General features: G+C 38.8%; 3 protein-coding genes and 1 non-coding gene across 4 annotated transcripts in view; 1 reads left to right on the plus strand and 3 right to left on the minus strand.

The window, feature by feature from the left end:
- Window positions 1–8178, minus strand: part of mtrr (5-methyltetrahydrofolate-homocysteine methyltransferase reductase) — a 37154-nt gene extending 28976 nt beyond the window's left edge. Inside the window, exons 1-9 of the mRNA XM_060862121.1 lie at window positions 8042–8178; window positions 5843–6007; window positions 5495–5648; window positions 5296–5413; window positions 4723–5080; window positions 2632–2745; window positions 2170–2323; window positions 1980–2068; window positions 1174–1354 (exon numbers count right to left, since the gene is read on the minus strand). Coding sequence (XP_060718104.1) covers window positions 1174–1354; window positions 1980–2068; window positions 2170–2323; window positions 2632–2745; window positions 4723–5080; window positions 5296–5413; window positions 5495–5648; window positions 5843–5986 — 1312 coding nt within the window. The 5' untranslated portion in view covers window positions 5987–6007; window positions 8042–8178. The remainder of the gene's footprint in view (window positions 1–1173; window positions 1355–1979; window positions 2069–2169; window positions 2324–2631; window positions 2746–4722; window positions 5081–5295; window positions 5414–5494; window positions 5649–5842; window positions 6008–8041) is intronic.
- A 310-nt stretch (window positions 8179–8488) lies between these two features.
- On the plus strand, window positions 8489–14739 carry cct5 (chaperonin containing TCP1, subunit 5 (epsilon)). Its single transcript, XM_060861854.1, has 11 exons — window positions 8489–8710; window positions 9346–9406; window positions 9900–10064; window positions 11432–11630; window positions 12337–12529; window positions 12678–12827; window positions 13162–13281; window positions 13409–13594; window positions 13692–13829; window positions 13950–14130; window positions 14504–14739. Exons 1-11 carry the CDS (start codon window positions 8606–8608, stop codon window positions 14629–14631), a joined length of 1626 nt encoding a protein of 541 aa, XP_060717837.1. The 5' UTR covers window positions 8489–8605; the 3' UTR covers window positions 14632–14739.
- Window positions 14740–15378: 639 nt separating this feature from the next.
- On the minus strand, window positions 15379–23125 carry cmbl (carboxymethylenebutenolidase homolog (Pseudomonas)). The gene is made up of 6 exons (XM_060861505.1): window positions 22968–23125; window positions 20561–20775; window positions 20245–20352; window positions 19428–19570; window positions 18724–18815; window positions 15379–18633 (listed from the first exon to the last, which is right to left on the minus strand). Exons 2-6 carry the CDS (start codon window positions 20773–20775, stop codon window positions 18454–18456), a joined length of 738 nt encoding a protein of 245 aa, XP_060717488.1. The 5' UTR covers window positions 22968–23125; the 3' UTR covers window positions 15379–18453.
- Window positions 23126–23597: 472 nt separating this feature from the next.
- On the minus strand, window positions 23598–23671 carry trnat-agu (transfer RNA threonine (anticodon AGU)). The gene has a single exon. It is a non-coding gene; the product is annotated as a tRNA-Thr (tRNA).
- Window positions 23672–25141: the final 1470 nt, after the last annotated feature.

A 25141-nucleotide genomic window follows, 5' to 3' on the forward strand; every position in this document is an offset into this window, starting at 1 on the left:
GAGCTATTATCTGTTTTATCAACCAATCCAACACGGCACCCCGAAGTAAGACATTTACATTCAGGGAATTTGGCAGATGGTCTTATCCAGACTTATATTTATATCATTTGTACAACTTAGTAACTGATGGTTAAGGGCCTTGCTCAAGGGGCCCAGCAGTGGCAGCTCGGTGGTTATGGGATTCAACCTCACAACCTTCTGATCGGTAATACAAACATCTTAACCACTGAGCCACCACTTCCCCATGCATCAATATTTTCAATGCGAGTTCAAACAAACTGTGTCATGTTCTAAATTAAATCCAGAAACAAAAACAATATTTTATGATCCATCATCTTGGTTTGATCTCAAACCCAAGTGTCTTTACTGGATATCAAAAACAAAAGAATAGCCCTTGCTGTTCCAGTACTTTTAGTGGGAACTCTTTCACCATATTTCCATTTCTGGTACCATTTCTCAAATTGTTAAATAAGTTAAACTTGGAACAATAGGGACATTATTGCTTCAGGGTGCATCCTGATACTCTAATTTATGCCCCTCGTTTCCTTGTCCCTTACGCTGTGTAGTCTCTCCCTCTGAGGACAAGAGAAAAAAACGCAAGGAAAGGAAATAAGGGCAGGAGGAATTGAGGACAAATGTATTTGCTAAATGAGGCATCCTTACTCACTGAAGCGTCACTTTGAGGTGGTTTTACCTTCTAAGGACATATTGCACAGATCTGAATAGTCTATACACAATATGGCACATGTTCATCACACACTGAAATGCTGCTTTAGTTGTTTTTTTACTTAATTAAGATCTCTGGAAAATTGTCCGTAGTGTGTGAGTGCGTGAGTGAATGAGAGTGTGTGTGTGTTTGTCCTGCGATGGGTTGGCACTCCATCCAGGGTGTATCCTGCCTTGATGCCCGATGACGCCTGAGATAGGAACAGGCTCCCCGTGACCCGAGGTAGTTCGGATAAGCGGTAGAAGATGAATGAATGAATGAATGAAGATGCACTAAGAATAAGATTTCTTTTTAAGATCGTTTTAAGTTCATAACTACACAGATATATTGGTGCACTCTCCAGTACTTATAAGCCGCAGCAGTACAACCTATAAGATCTCAGGACAGACAGCCCTTAGACACATATTCGAAACATCTGGAAAAAAAGTGATGATGCTTTAACTGACCAATGAGGAGGCTGAGAGGAGGCATGCAGGATGGAAAAACACACAGAAGGTCCAGTATACACACGCTGGGGTTCCTCACAAATCTATCATAGTCTGCCGCTCCCTCACGGCTACACAACTCCTGCAGTCGTCTTTTCTCCTGATTTTCCTGTGTGAAGTCCACCAGAGACCGCAAAAAACCCTGGAACAGACACAAACACGCATTTTATCAAATGTAAAAAATAAATAAATAAATAAATTCAATTTGAACAATATTGAATCATATTTTATAATATGGAAATGGCTGTGAATCATCTGGATTTTATTCTAGTGTCGTCTGTTTTAAATTAGTTTTGTATTCTTTATCCCAGTGAAGGAGGTGCGGCAACGATGTTTGTCAGTCCCTGTCAACTCCTGAATGCTAATTATTTTAGAATTAATATCAAAAGTGCACAATATTGAATCATATTATGTTGCACTGAAATGGCGCTGAATCATTTCATGAATCATCCTTTTTAAATAATTTAATGTTTTAAATTTTACTCAATACACTTAAGTGAAGGAGGCAAGGCCACTGTGTCTGTCAGTCCCAGCCAACTCCTTAAGTCCAAATTGTAGCTATTTTTATTAAACTCAACCTAATGCTATTACTGAACTATAGTAAATCATAGTGTATCACGTCAAAGTGACTCTGTATTACTGAATCATTAGGCATCATTTTTATTTCCTGACTCACTGTCACAACGTACAGCGTATGTCGCACCCCGCAATTAGGGATCAAAATGTCAGTAAAGTGCTCTATATAATATAGAATTTCTTCATATTACCTTTTTGGGTATACTTCTTAACTCCAAGCACCAGGTTAGAAGATACTGTAGCGTACACTTTTCTGGGATGTAGGCAGGTACTCGTGCTCCTGTGGATAAAATTAGCCTTTTCCATAAAATGGTAGCTCCTGGCACTGTATTTCTACATGCTATCAAAATGTTTCTAGTTACTCATTTTAAGTTTCAATACCCTTCTTTTTGGTGTTTTTGAGCAGCTGCAGTTGAACAGAATGATTCCTTTTGTCATGTAGCCCCAGTCTGTGAAGCAACTGTTCCACTTCCTTGTCTCTGTTTGGACAGAGGAGGTCAAACGCATCACCAGGCTGGTATGAAATATTTTCATCCTGCAGTGATGATGAGAAATGGGAGATTATTTGCATGCTCAGAAGCTGGTGACAGAACAAACACGTGGTCATGTTAAACACTGGATATCATGATATCTGCTTAACTGACAAATGGGTTTTAACATTGGTGCAGCTGAATTATGTGAAGCAGATAAAAATTAAAAAAAAAAAAAATTGTAATATATTTTCGGGGTTTTCGTGCATCTCTGCAAGGACAAGTCTTTTTTCAAGGAGAACAGGATGGAAATGAAAGGAAAATTTGTTAGATGTGTTGTATATTAATTTGAGTTTTAGGAAGGAAAACATACCTTGATATCAAACTCCAGCAGGATGACCGGTTTCACTGCATCATCTCGAGTTAAACGGAGCGCTCTTGAAATCGGTACTTCGTGAAAGTCTTGTGCAACGACGTGAATTTCCTCCTACAGGAACAGGAGAAAGGTGTTTCAGCAAAACAAAGAAATGCAAAAAGGGTCTTTGCGTCAGGTTTATTCAGACTGCAGTAGCTAAGAGACTGATTTCCATATGCTTTAATTCACCATATTAGCCTTTCAGTGGGTCAAAGGTTTACGTATACGTTGGCAGTATAATATCTTTCAACTATTTTGAAGGCATGCTTGGATCATTTCCTTGCTAGAAGACTCAGCTGTGACCATGTTTCAACTTTCTGCTTGATGTGCAGAGGTGCTGGTTTAGTACTAGATAATCCTCATGAAGGCGTATCTTCTAAAGGGCTTCATATGCTTCAAAGCCTCACACTTTTAGGAGCTTCTTCTTAAATGTTACAACCTTTCAGGCCACGGCGATGTAGATCTCTCTTAATGGTGGATGTACATACTTTGGTACCCTCACCCTTACCTGTTCCTTTGTTGTTGTCGTGTAGTTCAGATGAACACCAAAGTTCATACAGTTCACTGGAAGGACATTATTCATAATAACTCTACTATGTTTATAACAATTTGTAATCACACCCTCCGGTGTAACCCAAATGAGGATGAGGTTCCCTTTTGAGTCTGGTTCCTCTCAAGGTTTCTTCCTCTTCCATCTAAGTGAGTTTTTCCTTGCTATATAGTCACCTCAGCCTTGCTCATTAGGGATAAATACAAACACACATAAATACAAGTCTAATATTAATCTTGAACTTTTGGACTATGTAAAGCTGCTCAGGACTAAAGATGATCTCAGGATCCTGTTGTCTATTGTTAAAAGCGCTATACAAATAAATTTGAATTGAATTGAGTTCGTTTGTGTTTTTCCTGTATTATGCAGTGGTCCCAAAACTATACGTTATGTTGTTTTGAAATTGGCCCCGTGTCATAATGCCCCCAGAATCTTAGTGTCTCTACAGTAGGCCCCTTTACAGCCATTAATGCACTCCAAATTAACTCCTAATGAACTACAGTAATTATGACATCTGGTCAATCAAACTGGTGTAAACCTTTGACCTACTGGAATTCAGATACACAACACAGAATTAAAGCTGTCTCTAAAGATTGTTTTAAAATGACTTCTGATTTGAACAAAGTAGATCATACTCATTGACCTGCTAAAAAAAAAATATACGATAACATGAAATGTGTAAAAACAACTGAATATTGTGAGATTTATTTTTGCATTGTTTAAAATATTTATTTGATATTGTATTATTTGGAATATAGCCTTAATATTGTGTAACTTCACCAGCTATTTTAATTACAAAAAAAAAAAACACACACACACACAATTTATTATAATTCATTATAAATAATAATTTTTTTCCCATTGTCTCCCCCAATTTGGTCACTAATTCCATCCCACCAGCTCTCCCCTATCATACACAGCCACCAGCCTGGGAGCATGAAGATGTATCCAACTCAGTCTCTTCCAACTGTTGCTCATGCTGCATCACATGGCAGTGTTTCACACTCACTATCCATCTGCATGCACAAATTCAATTCGTAAGATGGATTGTGTCACTGTGATTAATAGGGAAGATAGAATATGTAATCCCACCTATCCAGAGAACCAGTTTTGCCCCCATGGCTCCCAGACCATGATGTTTGGCACTGTCAGAATTTAAACTTCAATTTAAATCTCCTAATAAGGGGGCAAGTGTTTTTCTTCCCCCTGGTGTTTCCTGACATCATTTCTTACAGCCTAGGCGATACACAGGATTATGAGATATGTGTGTGTGTGTCATTATTTATTTTTGAGTGTGGTGTTCACAGCAAGAATTCTGCCAACTTGCCAATAAATGGGGCTATTAGCTAGCTAGTGATTACACCTAGTGGCTTTAAAGAACTCTTATATCACATCCTATTAAAAGTGACCTGAATTGAACAATAATCTCTGTATCAGTCACCGTATCAGACTTTTGCTCTTTAACTATCTTCTTGTAATTGATTGCAGAAAAATCTCACCTTTTCAGCAAGTACATCTCCCAAGCACACCTCCAGGTAAGATGGAGGAAGCGCAGGGATGCTGAGTGAAGACTGAGAGAGTGGCGCGATGGATCGATTCAAAGACGCCGCCGTAGGAGCTTCTGCATCGCGGCTCTCTGCTTCGGATTCCGCTCTGGATTTTCCTACATCCACGTCGCTAATATCCAGCAGTTGGAGGCTTTGTGCAGACGACTCGAGTTTCTCCTGGATGGCTAGTGATTGATGAGCACTGCTCAGAGAAATGTCACTAATGAGATCAGAGGCCGACATTTTGGTAAATATCTTCTTTAGAGCGTCCCAAAGTCCATCAATCCACGGGTCCACAACTACTTCCAGCCTGAAGAGGAACCAACATCAGATTTGATTCGATTATTTACTAAAAGTTTAAAACGCACAAGGTTTCTAAGTTACAAAAAGCAACTATTTTCATCTCCTGCAGTTTAGATAATTCAATACAGAATTTCACCCTATCGCTGAAGTTCAGTCAGCCAAGAAGCATTATACAGTAAAATTATATTTTAGAATAGGTAATTTGACAACCCTAATACTTACCCTGTCCCATCATCAGCAAGACCAGTTGCATAGAAATGATTTGCTCCAAGTTCCTGTAGACGGCTGTCGATGGTTTTTCCACAATTGCAAAAGTTTGTATAATTGGTGTCCCCCAAAGCTGGATGACACAAAGAAGACGATTATTCTTACTCTTTGAAAACTGATGCTCTCATTCCTCATCAGCACAACACCAGTTTACCTAACAGTGCATAGTTCAGATGAGAAAAGTGATCACGGGGAAGAGATTTCTTCCTGATCCTCCTCACAAATTTCAGCGTCGTGTCTGGAGGTTCACCATCTCCCGTTGTGGAAACGACGAAAACCACAGGGCTGTGTACTTTCTCCAAGTTGTACTACAAATGTGGACGGAATCAGTGAGATAAATCAGTCACCTCTGAGCTATAGAGAAAACCACCAAACGTAAATATGGCTGAATTAGCTTACACTTACATTACAGTTTTTACATCATAGTAACTGGTTATACTTCTTTGTGTCTAATGGGGTTTTCAATGCAATACAATACAGAGAAACTTGCAGTATGTCCTACCTTGTCCTCCAGGCTCAGGCAGCTGATCTCTGCTTCAAAGCCATGCTCGACTGCCTGCTCACAGAGCTGCTCGGCTATGGACTGTGCTTGACCTTTCTGTGACCCGTATAGTATCAGGAAGCGAGATGAAACCCCGTGGGGCATGATAACATGGGACACCGTGGACTGAAAATAAAATGCAGGATACATCTCATGAACCCTACAATTTTCACACAGGGGTTATACCTCCAAGATGAACCTCTACCCCTGGTAAGTGGGCAATTATTTTTGGCCACACATATATAAAAGGAAGCACCAAGGCCATGTTATCATTTCCCTTGGTTGCTGTTCTGACTAATGCCCTTCTTACCCAGTCACTGACGTCCACAGAAACAACCTCCTCTAGTCACAGATTTTTCACAATGGATTTAATGGAGCTCTGAAGAATGTTCAAAGCTTGGGATTTTATTTTCTACAACCAAACTATGAATTTTACAGAATTTGTTTTAATAACATATTGGTCTTTACATGGTGCTCTTTGCATAGGTATCTTCTTTAACAAACTCTGGCATTCACAGAATAGGTGAGTGGATGGTGGTGAACACAAAATTTATGGAAATTCTGGCATAAAGAGCTCTAATCGAACGTCTAGAGCGAAATGGTAAATAGTCAAATATTCATTCAAAACATAAATGTATAAGATTTCCCTCCAGTCCCTCTGTGCCCTTCTGCACTGATTTCTAGTGTAGTTGAGCTGTGCAACAGGTTATCATGTCCCATCTGGCTTCAGGAATATCATATCATTATGGATAAGATGAGCCATTCCCACTCATTTCTATGGAGCAACTATTAGATTAACGGATTGTGCAAACACCTGATCCTGCAGATCTGCAGTTCCTGACATTCAAAGTCAGTGGGATTACATTTTCCTGCTTCTGATGCTTTATGTAAACTTAAAATAAAGCTTTAATGCAATGTTTTGCTGCTACACTGACTGACTGGATAATTACATGAATTAGCAAGTGTGTGGGTGTCTGTAGAGTGCATGTTAAGGATCTTAACAGAAATGTATACTAAACATTGCTTATGGTTATATTCACAGCTAAAAAAAAGATAAATAAGTGGAAAGAGTCTAAAACAGAAATACTGGGCATCATTTATCAAGCTAGATAGTCTAGATACTCATGACATTCGACCAAAAAGCATCAGGGGACTGGGTTAGGCTTATAGCAGAATTCCAGCTCCACTACAAGTTCAGGTTCAGGACTTCGGATTTTGCAATGAACCAAATATCCTGAAATGTTAGTTGGTTTCTGATATTCGCCAAAAAGAGTCAATCAGGGTTACGGCGTATACAGAGCTTTTACCAGGAATACTAGGCAGAATCAGCAATACACCCCAGATAGGACCACTGCAGAATACCATGCACAAGCACATGCATGCACATCATTCACACCTATGCAATTTAGTCAGTCAGACTCATATATTTTTAGACAATGGAAGGAAACTGAAAAACATGGAGAAAATCCACATGAACGCGGGGAGGACACATGAAACCCTGCACAGTCACCTGAACTCAGGACATTACCCTAGAACTCATTTAGAACCCTTCAGCATGGAGCCTGAAAGAGTCGGCTACCAATATTCGCCTAAAAGAGTCGGCTCCCAATATTCGCCTAAAAGAGTCGGCTCCCAATATTCGCCTAAAAGAGTCGGCTCCCAATATTCGCCTAAAAGAGTCGGCTCCCAATATTCGCCTAAAAGAGTCGGCTTCCAATGTTAATCTAAAAGTGTGGGATACCAATATTGGCCTAAAATGTTAGGCTCCTACCGGATAAGCGGTAGAAAATGAGTGAGTGAGTGAGTGAGTGTTAGGCTCCTATTATTTATCTAATAGTGTCGGGTCCCAATATTTACTCCAAAGAGTCGGCTCCCAATATTCACCTTAAAGAGTCGGTTCTCAATATTCACCTAAAAAGGTTAAAAGTTAATCTGTAGGCAAATCTGTATTGTATGATGACAATACAACTATAATCGAAACATTTTAAAGCTCTGTAACAGCTCATTTCAGTTCAGCTCCAGCACAGCTGATGTAATCGATCAGGATTAACTAAAGCACTTGTAAAAAAAAAATACCGGATGAAAACAGAACAAGCTAATACTCATGTATACAACGCACCATTACTACCGTCATCAGACACAGCTGATTTACAAGCTTACCTTTATATTACTAACAGCTTACATATTAGCCTCAGAAAGTGTTTATTCTTTACATATGACAGCACCACCAAACGAAATACGGCGAAACACGTGTTCTGATCCGTGCACTTCAGCGCTTCTCAAATAATATGGAAGGCCCTTAACGCATAAATTGCTTTACATTACAGTCGATCCAGTTGTTATAGACGAGTGCGGTGGGGGGGCGGGAATGTACGTAAGATCTCGCGATAGTAGAACGAACCATTTGCAATAACCGTAGAATTTACGTTTTGGCTAAAGTGTTTAGAATGCGTTGTTTGTTGAATGCGTTTAGTCAATGGTTTGAGCATTTGTTATAATATTTAAAAGGAGACTGTCAGTCTGTGTGTGAAAATCACAGAGAAAAAAAAAAACACTGACACTAGTGGACTCTTTGTCTTAAGTATTTGGTTTCGTCCGCGCCGCCCTGAGATTCTTCCAGAAAGCGCCGGCGAGGTGCACACAGTTTCGGGTGGATATTAATCTCTGAAATACAAATAAATCAGTTTTCTGTTAGCTGTGCGTGTGCGTGTTCCGCCGTTCATCATGTCCACTTCAGGAACGCTTGCCTTCGATGAATATGGACGGCCTTTTATTATCATCAAAGACCAGGAAAGGAAATCTCGTATGACTGGCCTTGATGCGCTTAAGGTATCAACACTGAACCGATTCCTTTATTACCAAATGTCTACATAGGGCCCTAAAACTAGTGCACTTCTGTGGTGTGTGTTAATGGCGGCTGCACCACATGTAGTGCACTTTTTGTCTTATTGGATTGCCGATTCGGATACAGCCAACGCAGTGCCGTTTGAGCTAACTAGCCGACTAGCTAGTTTAGCTGGATTTCTTTCATTTTGAGTTTTATTTGTTTAATAGCCGTTTATTATTAAACTTGTTAGATTTTGACGCTTTTATGTGTAGTCTATCTGAGACCACTGTGATACGTTTATTATTATCTGTTGCGTATTATCTGGGCGTTAGCATAGCTTAGCATAGCTTAGCTTAGCTAGCGGCATGCTGCTTTGCCCATGTGCATGTGCAACCTTTTATTTCCCCTGTAATAAAGCTTATGTAGCGGATCTTCATAGTACTAATAATCTGATTATTATTGTTATTGAGATTTTATTTGTTAATCTATAAAGAGTGTGTCATGCACGTTGAATAAAACTATATGTTGAATTAAAAAAAAGTCATATTTTTAGATTACGGTCAACCCGTGCACTTGTGCAGGGAAATGTGGTGGTTTAAGGTTACCTCGTGTGTTTAACTGTATCTCTGTTTTTCAGTCACACATCATGGCTGCGAAAGCAGTTGCCAACACCTTGAAGACCTCTCTGGGTCCGAATGGTAGGACACGTCATACATTAATAAATAAATATACATAGGGATGTGGAAGCCTAGTGGTTAAGTTGCTGGACTACCAAGCAGAAGGTTGTGAGTTCAATTTCCAGGTCCACCAAGCTGCCACTGCTGGGCCCCTGAGCGAGGCCCTTAACCCCCGGTTGTATAAAATTGCTCAGGTGTATGAAATGTAAATAATCCGGACCTCTAAGAGGGTTCTGTCTCAAATCTGCCAAGTCACTGATATAAATATGTGGATGAATAATACTAATAGGATTTTAGAAATATTTAAGCAGGTCTCTGTATTTAATTAATTCCAGGCCAAGGAGAGTATGGGGTTAAAATCACAGCACTAAAAGATTTTAAATTTAATGCAATAAAATCCTGAATTGCATATCGTTATTTTTAATTTGTCATCCTATCTGAAACTGAAGTTTGTAAAATCTTTTATAACGTCAGATTTTCACACCTGAATTAACAATCCTTTTTTTTTTTGCAGGCCTTGATAAGATGATGGTGGATAAGGATGGAGAAGTGACGATCACAAACGACGGTGCTACTATCCTCAGCATGATGGACGTGGATCACCAGATCGCCAAACTCATGGTTGAGCTCTCAAAATCTCAGGATGATGAGATTGGAGATGGCACCACTGGGGTTGTAGGTGAGAACTATCGTAACCTCGATTTGTTTTAATAGGCTGAGGTTTCCTTGAAAATTGTCCATTAACTGTAGTAACCTTAAGGTTAAAAGTACCTTAACTTTTGATATATGTGTAGAAATGTTTCCAGTTGAATGCAGGTAGAAATATATATTTAAGTCCTCTATATTTATTCACTTACTAGGTGGGATTTTTTTTGTTTTTTTAGCTGCTCATACTGAACTATAAACATTACTACATTTTTCCTCTTATTTAGTTATTTAGTTTATTAAATAATATCAGTAACAGTTAACTTTCACTTTTCATGCAGAGCTTATCTTATAATTATGCCCTTATTAATGCAAACTAGTCTGCTGAAATTACCAGAAGCAATTTACTTTTTTTTAAAAAAAAACCTTCGAAAACAGTGTCCATTAAAAAAGGCTGTGAATAAGGTGCATAGTGTTTATGTGGACAAGCAAGGTGGAGATCCACCAAAGGGTCCAGGCTCAGGTTTACATACTAGGTCTTAGCTTAGGAAAACTTGCAAGCCCATAAAGTTTGTTGTATCACAGGCAGCACAGTATTTCTTCACATTCATAACCATTAGAATGGGGTGCTCATGGACAATTCGCACATGCTAAAGTGTTTCTTCAGCAAAGACTCGCCAGAGTTACATTCCTAAAGGAACACACTGATGTAAATGTATCCTGATAGGTGAGCTTCGGCCCTGCACACTGTTAGTCTCAGTATAACAGCAGCAGTCTGACCATAAAAGGAAAGAAACCCTTCCACTTACCGAAAACATTTGTTGTTGGTATATAGTTACATTTACACTTTGTGTGAATCATGCCTCAGTATAGCTATAGCAAAAAGTGCATGTTTTATTTGATGGGAGGTAAAAGTTAGTACTAAATAAATTCATTAGAAGCACACAACGGATATGTTTACAGAATCTGGAAAACACAGACTTGTGGAAACACCGGGGAAATCAAGCAATATTTAACCCTTCAGTAGTAGCAGTAGTTAGCTTGCCATACTTAATTCTTTACATCAGCTACCACTTTTTAGCCTGATTAGTTTCTGGGCAGCCAAAATATGAGAACACTAGTGCTATTACTTCCAAGGTGGTCTAGCTAATACATTTATGCTTGTTAATGATAATTATGTATAATTTTTATGAATATATGATGGAAAGAATTTTAGCTTTTGGATACACAAATTTTGCCGCAACGTGATAGAGTAAATTATGCCATTGTATACAGTATGCGTCTATCAAGTAATTGATTAGCCTGGCTTTTAGGATTCACATTTTCTTTGAGGTTACATCATAATGTGACAGAAATGTTCTCTCATTGTGTTGATCTCTGAGTCCTTGTTGTTTCTTTTAGTTCTTGCCGGAGCTCTTCTCGAGCAGGCCGAACAACTCTTGGACAGAGGGATCCACCCGATCCGCATTGCTGACGGCTACGACCAAGCTGCACGCTTCGCCATCGAACACCTGGATAAGATCAGTGACAGCTTCCCAGTGGACATCAACAACACAGAACCACTCATTCAGACAGCCATGACCACACTCGGCTCTAAAGTGTGAGCTCACATTTACTTTTGTTTTATATATGTTGTTCAGTCTTTAGCTTACAGTATCAACAGAAGCTTCTTGTGAACATGGATTATAATTTTAATATACATTTGCCATCCACTTCATTAGGAACGCCTGCACTTTCATGCAGATATTCTAACACCTGATCATGTGCGAGCAGCACAATGCAGGTCAAACCGTTCAGTTAATGTTTATTTCAAACACCAGAATGAACAAAGTGCGATCTCTGCGACTAAGATTGCGATGTAGTTGATGGTACCAGAAGTGCTGGTGATAATATCTCTGAAGATGCTGAACTCCTGGCTGATTTTCACACAACAGCCTCTAGAGTTTATACAGAATGGCAAAAACAAACACACAAAGCATTTAGTGAGCAACAGTTCTGCAGTTGAAGTCAAAATGAAATAGGCAGATCGCATCTTGCCAGATAAGCACTCTGCAGGGAGCAGTAAAGCATCTCGGAATCAAGACGTGGCTCAAGACAAACATCTTGAGGTGGCTGGGCTACAGCAGCATGAGACCTCATTAGGTTGAAGGTTTGATGTGTTATGAGATGTTTTTCTGCACATCACAGTAGAGTGCACTTATACACTTTTTTCCAGCTCAAATTAGTCACACAATGATTGACTAAAAGTTTGAGTTTATTTTTTTTGTGCATCAAATCATGCCCCTTAATTCTGCATTATTTTTCAGTATTAACCGATGCCACAGACAGATGGCAGAGATTGCAGTGAATGCCATTCTTACTGTGGTAGACATGGAGAGGAAGGACGTTGACTTTGAGCTCATTAAGATGGAAGGGAAGGTTGGAGGTAAACTTGAGGACACTCAGCTTATCAAAGGTGTCATCGTGGACAAAGAGTTCAGCCATCCTCAAATGCCCAAGGTATTAAAAAAAAAAACTATGAAAGGATTATGTAAAGATTTACAAGATTTTTGAAACATATGATATAGAGACTGTAAATAACAAAATTATGGATATTCTGCATGTTTCTCAGACAGAGGCTCTTATGTAACATGCAATTCATTGGCAGGTCTTAAAGGACACAAAAATCGCCATCCTGACATGCCCGTTTGAGCCACCCAAGCCTAAAACCAAACACAAGCTGGACGTGACCTCAGTGGAAGACTATAAGGCTCTACAGAAATATGAGAAGGATAAATTCCTGGAAATGATTCGGCAGGTCAGTTTGGGATCTTTTGTATACGAGCTGGTGAATGTGTCTGATCGGTGTTGGTTGTATAAATCAATGTCTAATGTGTTTTACAAACATAAAGCGTATATAATCAGGTCATTATTTAGTTTCAAAAATGTATAATGGATTATAATTGCTATCGAGTAAGAGAAATCGCACCAGAAGAACCTTTATCATTCTATGTAGCACCGTGGTCCTGGAGAAAGGTCCTTCCGTTTCACTTCTTACTACGTCAGCTGTATATAGTTGAAATGACAATAAAAGCTACTTGACTAAATGAATCGACGTTATTAGTTTAAATGAATTTTGTCACTGCTACCAGGTCAAGGAGAACGGTGCAAATCTTGCCATTTGCCAGTGGGGCTTTGATGATGAAGCGAATCACCTGCTGCTGCAGAACGAGCTTCCTGCTGTGCGCTGGGTCGGAGGACCCGAGATTGAGGTAAGTCGTAGTCTGGAGGCGTATTCATAATGTAATTATTCAGGTACTGATTACAGAGTTGTGTTTTTAAAAGTATTGGAAGTTTTTGTTGATCCTGTGCTTATAATAACTTATTTCTCCGATTCAGCTGATTGCCATCGCCACCGGTGGCCGCATTGTTCCCAGATTCTGCGAGCTGACTTCAGAGAAACTGGGTGCCGCTGGCCTGGTGCGAGAAATCTGCTTTGGCACAACTAAAGACCACATGCTTATCATTGAAGAGTGCAAGAACTCCAGAGCTGTTACAATCTTCATCCGTGGAGGAAACAAAATGGTAAATGTTAAAGTTTTTTACCGAAGAGCTTTTTCACAGCAGTGTCTAATACTTTTATTTATTTATCTCACCAATGTTTGTGGTATGATGTCTTTAGATTATCGAGGAGGCAAAGAGAGCACTCCATGATGCCCTGTGTGTCATCCGTAACCTGGTTAAAGATAACCGCATTGTATATGGCGGCGGTGCGTCTGAGATTTCCTGCGCTCTTGCGGTTAATGAAGCTGCTGATAAGGTACAGGTCAATCATATGGTCTTATGTGTTGTGTTATTACAGGACCCAGTAAGTCATGATACCACTTGATATCTGTGATTGGGAACATTGTTTTTAAATAGTTTTCGGTTTTCTCAACAGTGCCCTTCTCTGGAGCAGTACGCCATGAGGGCATTTGCTGATGCTCTAGAAGTCATTCCCATGGCATTAGCAGAGAACAGTGGGTTGAACCCCATCCAGACAATGACTGAGGTCAGAGCTCGGCAAGTCAAAGAAGCAAACCCTGCTCTGGGAATCGACTGCCTGCGTCAGTCCACTAACGGTATGTACATGTGCTCATCCAGAGGATTTTTTTTCTCTGATTATATTAATACTATACTTTTATTCTTCATTTAAGCAGTGCTGCCAGATTACTGACAAAGACAAAAAAATATGGCACTATTCCTTGTACTACTCAAATATAGTATGACTTGTTTAAAAAAAAAAAAAAAAAACAGCCATGCTCAAATCTAGAGGGAAACCTTCCCAGAGTGGACTTTTTATAACAGCAAATGGGTGATTAAATCTGGAGGAATTAAATGTGGAGGCCTTTGTACTTTCTGTACCTACTTAATTAGCTATACTATCCTTTTATAAGCTTAACCGTGGGCAACCTATGCTTGTTAAACCATAATAAAACTTATTATTCTCTACAGACATGAAGCAGCAACATGTGATCGAGACCCTTATTGGAAAGAAACAGCAGATTTCTCTCGCAACCCAAGTCGTGAAGATGATCCTGAAGATTGATGACGTCAGGAACCATGGCGAATCTGAAGACTGATCACATATGGGGCACTCTGACAGCAACGTCATTTAGTCTTATTTATCATTTCATACAGCACTCACTCACTGTAGAGCAGAAACAATTATTAAAATGTTCAGAACTTGATGTTTCTTGGTGTCAATTTTTGATGAAAAATCAGTGACGTGCACTGGATTTAAATACACTCCAGCTATCTCTCCTTACACATTGTGTACTGCAATTAGTAATTAATATATAGGATATTAATATATATTATATAATTCTGTTTATAACAAGATCCTTATCAACACAGATGTTTGTTTTAGATAAAAACAAGACAAGGAGAACATACTATATATATTTCCATGGTGATCTTTACTTGGTTACTTTAATTTTTAATAACTTGTGTTCAAGTAATTTATAAATTCATTCAGATCTCAGAACTTGGTCCTATGGTACATTGTGAAATGAACCATTCAAATCAGTTTATTGAAGGAAAAAAAGTTAAATATTTTAATTGTAGATAATCTATTGGGTTTTACTGAATTAACGGGGAACAAAAGTTGAGGTCTTCAGCCAGAGATGAGGATTATCTCTACCACACTAGATCAAGCATGTAACATTACCCAATTGTAAATAGTAGAGATTTATAGCTCATTTAAAGCCTAGTTGTCTTTTATATCTGTTTATCACACTACATTCACTCTTAGGTTATAGTAACAGTTTTACCATAAACACTAATACCAGTATCGCAATCTCCTGTACATATGCAAAGTAAACCAGACATCATGATAATAAAATTATGATTTATTTAAAAAATAATGAATAATCAGTTATCAAAGTTTCCAAGTATTAGTCAGGTCCACAAAACATTTCATTTAACAGATTTCTCATGGATATGATTTGAGTTTCTGATTGGCAATTTTCCCATATTTGCATTTCTGCCATGTGAAATCCAATAACAGTATTATGAAACAAAATAATGAGAATACTACATAAAGCATTCATAGTACTAACCCTAATCTATAAGATATAGAAAGCCCACAACGAACAAACTTCATTGCATTATCAGGATAGCCATATTTTTTTGGGTCTTAGTACTAACTAGGTTCCTTAATACAGTCACACAGTGGATTATTATTACAGATCATCTACCATACCTATGAAGTCTTATAACTAAGAATAGTGATAAAGTATGGCCAAAGGTTTCTGGACACATGTTTATCAGCAATGAGGGACTAAATCTGGAATGGGATGTTCAGAAAAACATAAAGGCGTATGATTCTCTTCACTCTTACGGAATGATCACATCACTAGATTTTGGAACATGAACTGGGACACGTTAGCATTCCAGTTCATTCTAAAGGTCTTCCCAACAGAGGCTCTATGCAGGCCACTAACGTTCTTCCACTCCATCCTTAACAAACTAATACAAATCTGTGCTTTCAAATTTGAGGCAACTGTTTGAGGAAGATCCAAATATTAGTGTTGCTGGTCATGTGTCCATATACTTTAGGGCATATAGTGTAACATCTATGGGTAGAATGCATAGTATAAAGGATTCTTGCACTAAGATGAAGAACTAATTTCTAAAAGTAAAATATGATCAACACATCATCTCTAAAACATACAATTGCAGATATTACCAGAGTTCTACAAAGATATCATATAGTAAAGCCTCTCTGTTGGTCAGTGAGCTGTACTAAGTGACCTCGTTCCACAAGCTCAGCTCCTATGCTGAAGGACACAAAAATAATATCAGAGACACTTTCTCATATTTCTCTAATTCTTTTTTTCATATTTGAAAATACTGTCTTTTTTTTAACCCTTTATCTACAGGGTATAGTTCAAGAACCAGCCATGCTGCATCACTGACTCAAGGTCAGACCAGACACAAGTACTCAGAAACCATTATACAGTGGTGTGAAAAAGTGTTGGCACCCTTCCTGATTTTTTTTTTTTTTTTCGCACGTTTGTCCCACTTTAATGTTTCAGATCATCACACCAATTTAAATATTAGTCAAAGAGAACAAGTAAACACAACATGCCGTTTTTAAATGAAGGTTTTTATTATTAAGGGAAAAAATCCAACTTTTTGGACATGGCCCTGTGTGAAAGTGTTAATATTTAAATTTGTTTGATGATCTGAACCACCTTAGTGTGACAAACATGCAAATAAAATAAAAAAAATAGGAATGGGGCAAAGACTTTTTCATGTCAATGTATGTCATCATGTTCTGCATGTAAGCAGGTACATGATGACATATAGCTTTAGTTATATCAGGAGTCAAAAATGATATTGTCCAATCTGGGCCAGAATCTAAAAGGTCTGAATTAGTTTCTTTAGATTTCATGTTATACATAAAAACTATAATGGAACGTCAGAGATCTAGAGGCAATTATGAACTGATTATAAACCCCCCCCAAAAAAAAATAAAAAAAACATTGAACTGGTGGATATTTAACATTTAATGAAAAAAATTCCAGTGTACATTTTTCCACCGTTGTAAATTCTACCACAGTAACATTCTGATTCCTCAAAAATAAGACAGACTGCATTTTCTGTACCCAACATCAAGGAAGGGTGAAAAAAGAGGCCAGAGATGGTGATTGTTTATAGCGGTTTGTTTAGTTAACTAAAAAAAAAATAAATAAAAAGCACAATGTTTTTTCATTAATAATTTTTTCTCTGTTGCGATCTTTGGCAAATTGCTGTGGTAAAAGATGGATAAAAACCCTTTGGGACGTGCTGTTATTAGAGAATAAATCTCAGTATGGCCATCTCAATCAAAAAAAAAATAAATAAAAATAAGTCTTGGGCTGCTTTTGAAGTACGCTTTGGGTCATTAATCATCCATCTGCACTGTGAAGCACTGTCCAGTGAGTTTGATCTGATATACAGCTCTATAAACTTTAAAATTCATCCTGCTGCTTTGGTCGGTAGCCACGAGTGATAGAAGGGATCCAGTTCCAGTGGCAACCCCACATGCCCACACTATGACCCTACCTCCAACCAGGCTTCACACATTAGGTGATATGATTTAGATCATGAACAGTTCTTTCCCTTCTCTGAGCTTGTCTCTTCCTCAGAATCTGTCAAAGTAGATCCTTTTTCCATTTGTTCACAGGATGTTGTTTTAGAATTTCCAGACTTTTTCACACATTTTTTGTCATTTTTTAATCTTTCTTTGGTCCTCCTCTTTTTAAGGTTTACGGTGGACCAACTGTATTTACTCTGGTGAAGTCTTCGCTTGATTGTTGACTCAGACACAGATACACCTACCTCCTGGAGGGTGTTCTTGATCTGACCAACCGTTGTGAAGGGGTTTTTCTTCACCAAGGAAAGAATTCTTCTGTCTTCCCCCTCAGTCGTTTTCCGTGGTCTTCCAGACCTGTGATTGTTCATGAGGTCACCAGTGTGTTCTGCCTTTTTAAGAATGGACCAAATAGTCGATTTTGCGACACCTAACGTTTTTGCTATCTCTCTGATGGATTTGTTTTCATTTTTTAGCTTAACAATGGACTGCTTCACTGGCAGCGAGAGCTCTTTGGACTTCATGTTGAAGGTTAAACAGATTCCGAAAGCAAATGGCACAATTAAAGTTACCTGTTGACCTTCTATCTGCTTACGTCTGGGGGAAATAAACTTATTCTGGTATTTTATAAAAGCTTTAGGTACAACTGTGTTTTTTATGGAGAGTGTTTGATGCTTTAGTCAGGCGTTCTGAGGCACTAAACTATCCTCATGAATGCAGCCAGATCTTTAAACACCAAACACATGGGGCATCAACAACATTTGGGTAAGATGGTCACTTTTGGAAGAATTTACTATAAATTTGAAAATTTGCACATAATTAACTTTTACAGATACTTATTTAACCAGTCAATCATGTCCTGCCGGGCCTCCTGAATGTGTGGCCTGTCTGTCGAATTGATGTCTTCTCGTTTACGGTGCACAAATCCGTGGGTTTGGTTGGGAAAAACCTTCACTTTGAAGTCAACAGTGCACTTGTCCTTCAGTTTTGTCTCAAGTGTTGTCACCTTGGGTTTAAAACAAAACAAAAAAAGAACATGACATACATACATAGATACATACATACATACTGGCAACCTTAAATTTGTGAGTCTTACCTGGTCAAGTGGTATCACCGTGTCTTTTTCACCAAAGATGAAGAGAGTCGGACTTTTGAGTTCGTAACGATCCTCTCGCTCTCTAACGATCCCTGCAAAGATATTACTTGGGTGAGTGGGTTTATAAGCACATATTCAGCCAAGTTAACTTCTTATATACTTTACACAAGCATGGTTTGCATTTGTCCATTTTACTGCCACATTACATTTCTTTGCTTGCACTGCTGAGAGTTTGGTCGTCTCTGTGAATTAGCAAACATTGAATGAAAGTGTTCAGCATTTTATTTATCTTTTGGTAATATTCATTCATTCAATTTGTTCTTTTGTTCGTAACGTATGCCTGTGACATCAGTGTGGCAGGCATATATTAAAATGTGCAAATATAACACCTTTGCCACGTGTACATATGTACACATCTGCTATGCTTGCTACGTTGTCTGTAAACTTGCTTTTGCAGCTCATCTACAGGTGGATAATTTATAGAATCATCCACTAGATGGCAGGTCAGAGCCAAAATATTCCTGTCTACAAGGTTCCCTATGTTATCGAGTGCATGTACCAATGTTAAACAGACGGATATACTTCATTTCGCTTTACAACTTTCTGCAGTCAGTCTGATACCATGATCTGCAGTGACTGCGGTATTGGGGGCTTGTATAACTACACATAAAAAAAAAAAACAACTACAGATTACAAGAAGTTACCGTAGACTGAAACTCCAGCCTTGACTTCAGTATATTGCAGAGCTATGTAGTGTGTGGCCACTCCGCCCCAACAAAAACCCACCACTCCAATCCTTTTAGCTCCACTATGTTCCTTGAGGTATTTCAAAACCACGTCCACTTCCCTAGGTAAATAAAATTGCAAAATTCATTAATAAGCTCATAATAAAATGGTGGTTTAATGGTTAAAGGTTTGGTCTAGTGAGGGAAGGGGTATGAGTTCAATTCCAAACACCACTGAGCTGTCACAGTCTCGAATGTAATAAAGACATCAGCAATGCATGTACACTATAAAGCCTATATGGCAAAAGGTATGTGGACACTTGTCTATCAAATCATATGTAGGCCTACTCCAAACTTTTCCCACAAGTTTGGAAGCACAGAATTGTCTAGGGTGTTTTTGTATGCTGTATGATGATTCCAGCGTGACGATGCACATGATCCATAAAGTTGGTTGGCGATGGTTGCTGTGGAAGAACCACACGAGAGTTTCCAGCATAGAGCCCTGAACACGTCTGGGATCAAGTGGAAAGGCAATTATAAACCAGGCTCTGTCAGTCTATGAGTGCCTGACCTCACTAATGCTCTTGTAGCTGAATGAGCAAACCCTCTCAACCATTTGACAAAATCTAGTGGAAAGACTTCCCAAAAGAGAGATGGATGTAAAAAAGGAGCCAAATCTGAAACGGGATGTTCAACCTGCACATATGGGTTTGATTGATCATGTATCCACATACTTATCTTCTACTGTATAGATGTAAGGAATGCCAGAGATTGAAGACTACGGTTAATGATTAACTTGTTGATGTTGGTGGGTTTTTTTTCCTCAAGCCACTCCTGAAATGTTGACCAGTCACTTGAAGGACTCCATGGTTCCTTTCCAAGAAAGAAGTCTGGGCAAACAGCACTGTAATCAGGAGGAAAGGGATTGAAAAAGAGAGGGAGAGAAAGAGAAACAAATTAAGAACATAAGTTAAATTCATTCTGAAGTTGCATACCATTTGTGAACATTGTGAAATTAAATAGATTTTTTTTCTCACTGCTCATTTTGCTACATACTTGATTTGAGGCTACGATTTGAATATTACTTTGGCATGAAGAAATAAATGTATTACACATATCCATTTGAAGCGAGCATGTCAGCCATGTATCGTGTATTGGATAGCTGCCATCCAAAAATGTCCTGAATTACAATGACCGCTTTGTCTGTTGGTGCTTTAGGTTTCACCACGTAAGCTTTAACGTGCTCAATCTGAACCTCTTCACCAAGACTGCCATATTCCATCCTGTCTCCAATGTCACATGGGCATGGCCTGGCTTCATTTGCCATCTAAAAATTGAAATATGTTTTATATAGTATGTTAAAATACACCTGTTGTACTGTAGCCTTTACAAAAAGTAAATACATTTGATTGATATACCTCATTAGAGAATATGAAAATCTGGCCTACTGTTGACTTCCCCATGACTGAGAAGTGTGTATAGTGGGAAGCCTTTAATTCCATGCACAGTCGGCTTCCACAGTAATTATGAAACACACACTATATGGCCAAACGTATGTGGACACCTGACCATCACAGCCATATATACTGATCAAAGTAAATAGAACAGAATTTATTGCTAAGCTGGTTTAAGATTTCCTTTCATTGGAACTAAGGGGCATAAACCCGTTCCATCGTGACGATTCACTGTACACAAAGAGAGCTCCATAAAGCTGAAATGCCAACTGTGTGACAGACCTCCTCATCCAACCTTAGCGCATGACCTCACTAAAGCTACCGTGGCTAAATGAACATAAATCCCCATAACCACGCTCCATGCAAAGTCTACTGCAAAGCGTTCCTAGAAGAGTGGAGGCTATTATAAACACAGAGCTGAGACTATAGCTGGAATGGTATGTTCAACAATACACATGGGTGCAATTGGTCAGGTGTATGGGTTTGAATGAAAATTTTCAATTTTTAAATAAATATGCATAATGGTAAAGTTACACATTAACAAAATCAAGGCTGTAAACACACAGAACAGCTAATAATCTCAAACCTACCATGTCGACTACTATGATTACAAATATTTGCAAAAGACAGGATTTGCCATTACTCCAGGATACCATGATACACCATGTGCTTTAAGCTCTGCCCTACACCTCAAATACAAGTAGAGACCTGGCAAGCCAATTATAAAAGACTTTCATGATGTTTAAAGAAAAATACAACCAATTTGTTTTTATTATTCAATGAAGCTATAATTCCATGCAAGTCACATATTGCAAGTCACATGTAAGTCACCTGTTCATAGTTCTGATCTAATATAAAATCTAAACGGTCACAATTCATTACAATGGGTAAGTGGTTTTTTTTTAGACGAGTAACCAAGAAACAGCTAAAGTACTTCAAACATTGTGGGGTAATGATCAATGGGCAACGTTCACACATTGCCCTTCCTTAAAAGTAGAAAAATCACGGCTGGATTTGCATCTCTGAAGAAATTAGAATAAATCAGATCAAAAAAGGTAAGGATTCAACTGTTCCAAGACAAAGATATAGCTCTCTAGATGTAAACGGTTGCTTTTTTCCATGAAACTGGATTAAAGATTAATCGAGTCTGTCTCAAACTGTATTATGAGTACACAGATTTCTTGCCCATGTCATTGCGTGATAGCTAAAAATCTCAGTTTTGCACAGGTTCGTGTTAAAGTGCATAAAGCAAATATTTGTTTCAGATCAGGAGCAACTTAACCATCTAATGTTTGAATAAATGCTCACTAGCCCTGAGTCTCAAAGCAAGACAAACCTGTAACAGTGAAAATAATCTGGATTTGAAATTATAATCCTGTGGACTAGAAAATGTAACTTTTTTTTTTTTTTTTGTCACACAGTATGCAGAAATGTTGCCGAGTGTAATTAAGGTCTGCCTCAAGATTTTGTTATCCAAAATCTAATCATGCATAAAATTAAACAAATCCTAGTGGTTAAGGTGTTGGACTACTGATCAGAAGGTCATGGGTTCGAATCCCAAAACATTCATTGCTACACTCAAATGTAATAAACTCAACAAATTCTCTCGTGCATTTGAATTTACAGTCAGTTAAAAACACTTTGATTCTGTGTTCAAGTAAATCAAGCTGCTCTTTATGTCACTTGTATGTATGCCAGGTGAACTTTGCAACTCTGCAGTTTAATCTGACTGGAAACAGGGGAAACGTGCACGAGCGAAGCTCCAAACGCGCGTGCAAACTGGGTTCGCGTGGCAGCCATCTTGTGCATGCGTGCGCGTGCTTAACACAAAATATAATACAGCCTTTATAACCTGTTCTACAACCGGACTCGATCATGCAAATGATTTATATATTACTAATACAGCAAACCTCTTATCCAGTCGATACTAAAAGACACCGTTTATATCCAATCTGCTTATTCGAAAACACATACGTTCTTCTTGCTCGTTTGCATTAACGCATTTACGTCAAACTACAAAAAAGAGCATGCATCAGTTATATGTTTTAGTTTGCATTGCACTTACCTTGTGTTTTTGTCACTGAAACGACCGTAGCGAAAAAAAGACACACGCTCTGAAACTGGGGAGGTCGAAGAAGAAAAACAGTCATTTATCTGAGCATGCCCCCTTCTGAAACGCCCTTAGAGAGCAGTTGTTGGATTTTTCCACTAAGAACCAGATCCAAATGGGCGGGGCTTGCTCTAACTAGGCTACCTATGAATTATGGTTATGGTAAAGGGAAGATAGGACATAGAATACAAGACGTACTCTCATATGTTTTTCGTGCAATCTCAACCTGAACTAGTCCCAGATTTTTGGATGTGAACCACCTATTTAAAGTAAGCTCTGGCTGCCGATTTTCTGCACTCATCTATTGCAGAATATAACTGCAATATGCTGTAAAGACGCTAGATGGCGACAGTGCACACGATTGGAAGTGAATGGGTCTGAATAGAAGTTATAGACGGCACTATCGTGTAATTTTTCTGCCCAACACGGTTATAATATATCGAATAGTAAGTCAGTCTGGGTTTCGGTTTGATAAACCTCGTTCATTTATTTATTAATACGTTTAAAAAATAAATAAAAGGTTTCAATGTAAGTAGTAGAAATGTGAAGGACGTGTGTGTTCACATGGTACATCGATTGGAGAAAAGGCACCGCTGGGATTCGAACCCAGGATCTCCTGTTTACTAGACAGGCGCTTTAACCAACTAAGCCACGGCGCCGCGACGACGCAACATACCACGTTCTAGGAATATAAAGTTATGTTAATAAGTTATGTTAGTATGTACAACTTCAGCAACTGCTAAAGTTGCTAATACTGCGCTATTCTGTGCTAATGCACTAAAAGTAAATTAACATAAGTAAGCTGACAAAAGAAATACCAACGATGACCATAATTTGAAGAAATAGCTCCCTTATATAAAAACAAATCAATGTCGCTTTATCGAGAAGTGGATGTTAACAGATTTGCTGCTGGTTGTGATTTCAGTATTTAAAGCCTTTAATTGGGAAGGTCACTGAAGAACAGTGAACTCATTGTCATGTTCATGAAACCACCTTGAGATAACATTTTTGCATGATTGAAGTGTAGACTATCAGCTTTAATTCACTGAATTTCATTGAATTGGCCTGGTTACATACTTTCTTGTATACTTACCTGGCATGTGGTAGGTACATGTTCAATCATTGGAGACCTGAGCGTGATCAAGGGTTCAGATCAGTGTTCCTCCATGAAAGCATGAAGCTGGAAATGCTTGGCTTCCCCACAGCACCAACAAACCTACCTAGACCGGTGGGCATGGGAGGTTTCCTCTGTGTTCTGTGTTCCTCTGGAGAGAGAGGAAGCTTGGAAGGACATTAAAGAGGAGAGAGAAAGATGGAAGGAAAATTGGAGAGAAAACCAGGTTTCCGATTTTGGGGCCCCACATGCTGCAACTATTCGAGCCTGCTGATGTTTTGTTGTTAACATTTACAGCATTTAGCAGACACCCTTATCCAGAGTGACTTACAACTGAGCAACTGAGGGTTAAGGGCCTTGCTCAGGGGTCCAGCAGTGGCAGCTTCGTGGACCTGGGGTTTGAACCCATGACGTTCCGATCAGTAGCCCAACACCTTAACCACTGAACTACCACATCCCACAATGTGTTAACAATCAAACAAATGTAGAAGTATGGCTAGGAGCAGCACCTCAACACAGAACAGTAGTTAGACTCATGCCCACTAGTTACCTATGCAGATAAAAGACACTGAGAACACTGAGCGGAGATGAGTAAGTGAGCTAATATGGCCTAGTTATGTAGCAGAGCACTCATTACTTTAGCTGTGCTTAGAATAAGACCTGCTAATCAGGAGACTGCAGGGGCAGGTAGACTGAAACAAAGTATTGGAGGAGACGTCACTCAGTGGATGTACAAGGCAAATGCATGAAAAACCCAATTCTGGTCCACATATGCATGTTTTCAGTCTCAGGCGTGGAGTGTGTGGTTTGGCACTGCAGTTAGCCAGATGAACATGTTAGCCTGGTGAACAATGGAAAAAAAAAACAGAGCACCTTGGGAAATATGCAAGAAACTAAGATTTAAGTGCCATACTGAGCAACAGAACAGCTCGTAGCTGACACCATAGAATTAATGGAAAACAAAGCAAACTAATGAAGGAACCCAGTACATGCTACAGTTTAGAATGGTGTAAAA

The sequence above is a fragment of the Tachysurus vachellii genome, chromosome 25 (genome assembly GCF_030014155.1).
Source record: "Tachysurus vachellii isolate PV-2020 chromosome 25, HZAU_Pvac_v1, whole genome shotgun sequence".
Taxonomy (NCBI): Eukaryota; Metazoa; Chordata; class Actinopteri; order Siluriformes; family Bagridae; genus Tachysurus; species Tachysurus vachellii.

Excerpts from the sequence above, each read along its gene's own strand:
- cct5 (XM_060861854.1), top strand. The coding sequence starts at position 8,606 with ATGTCCACTTCAGGAACGCTTGCCTTCGATGAATATGGACGGCCTTTT. Across the intron at positions 9,407-9,899 it reads GACCTCTCTGGGTCCGAATG|GCCTTGATAAGATGATGGTG; the intron begins GTAGGACACGTC and ends TTTTTTTTGCAG. Across the intron at positions 12,530-12,677 it reads GCCATCCTCAAATGCCCAAG|GTCTTAAAGGACACAAAAAT; the intron begins GTATTAAAAAAA and ends ATTCATTGGCAG.
- cmbl (XM_060861505.1), bottom strand. The coding sequence starts at position 20,775 with ATGGCAAATGAAGCCAGGCCATGCCCATGTGACATTGGAGACAGGATG. Across the intron at positions 20,353-20,560 it reads CTCGCTTCAAATGGATATGT|TGCTGTTTGCCCAGACTTCT; the intron begins GTAATACATTTA and ends TCCTGATTACAG. Across the intron at positions 18,634-18,723 it reads CGGTGATACCACTTGACCAG|GTGACAACACTTGAGACAAA; the intron begins GTAAGACTCACA and ends TTTAAACCCAAG.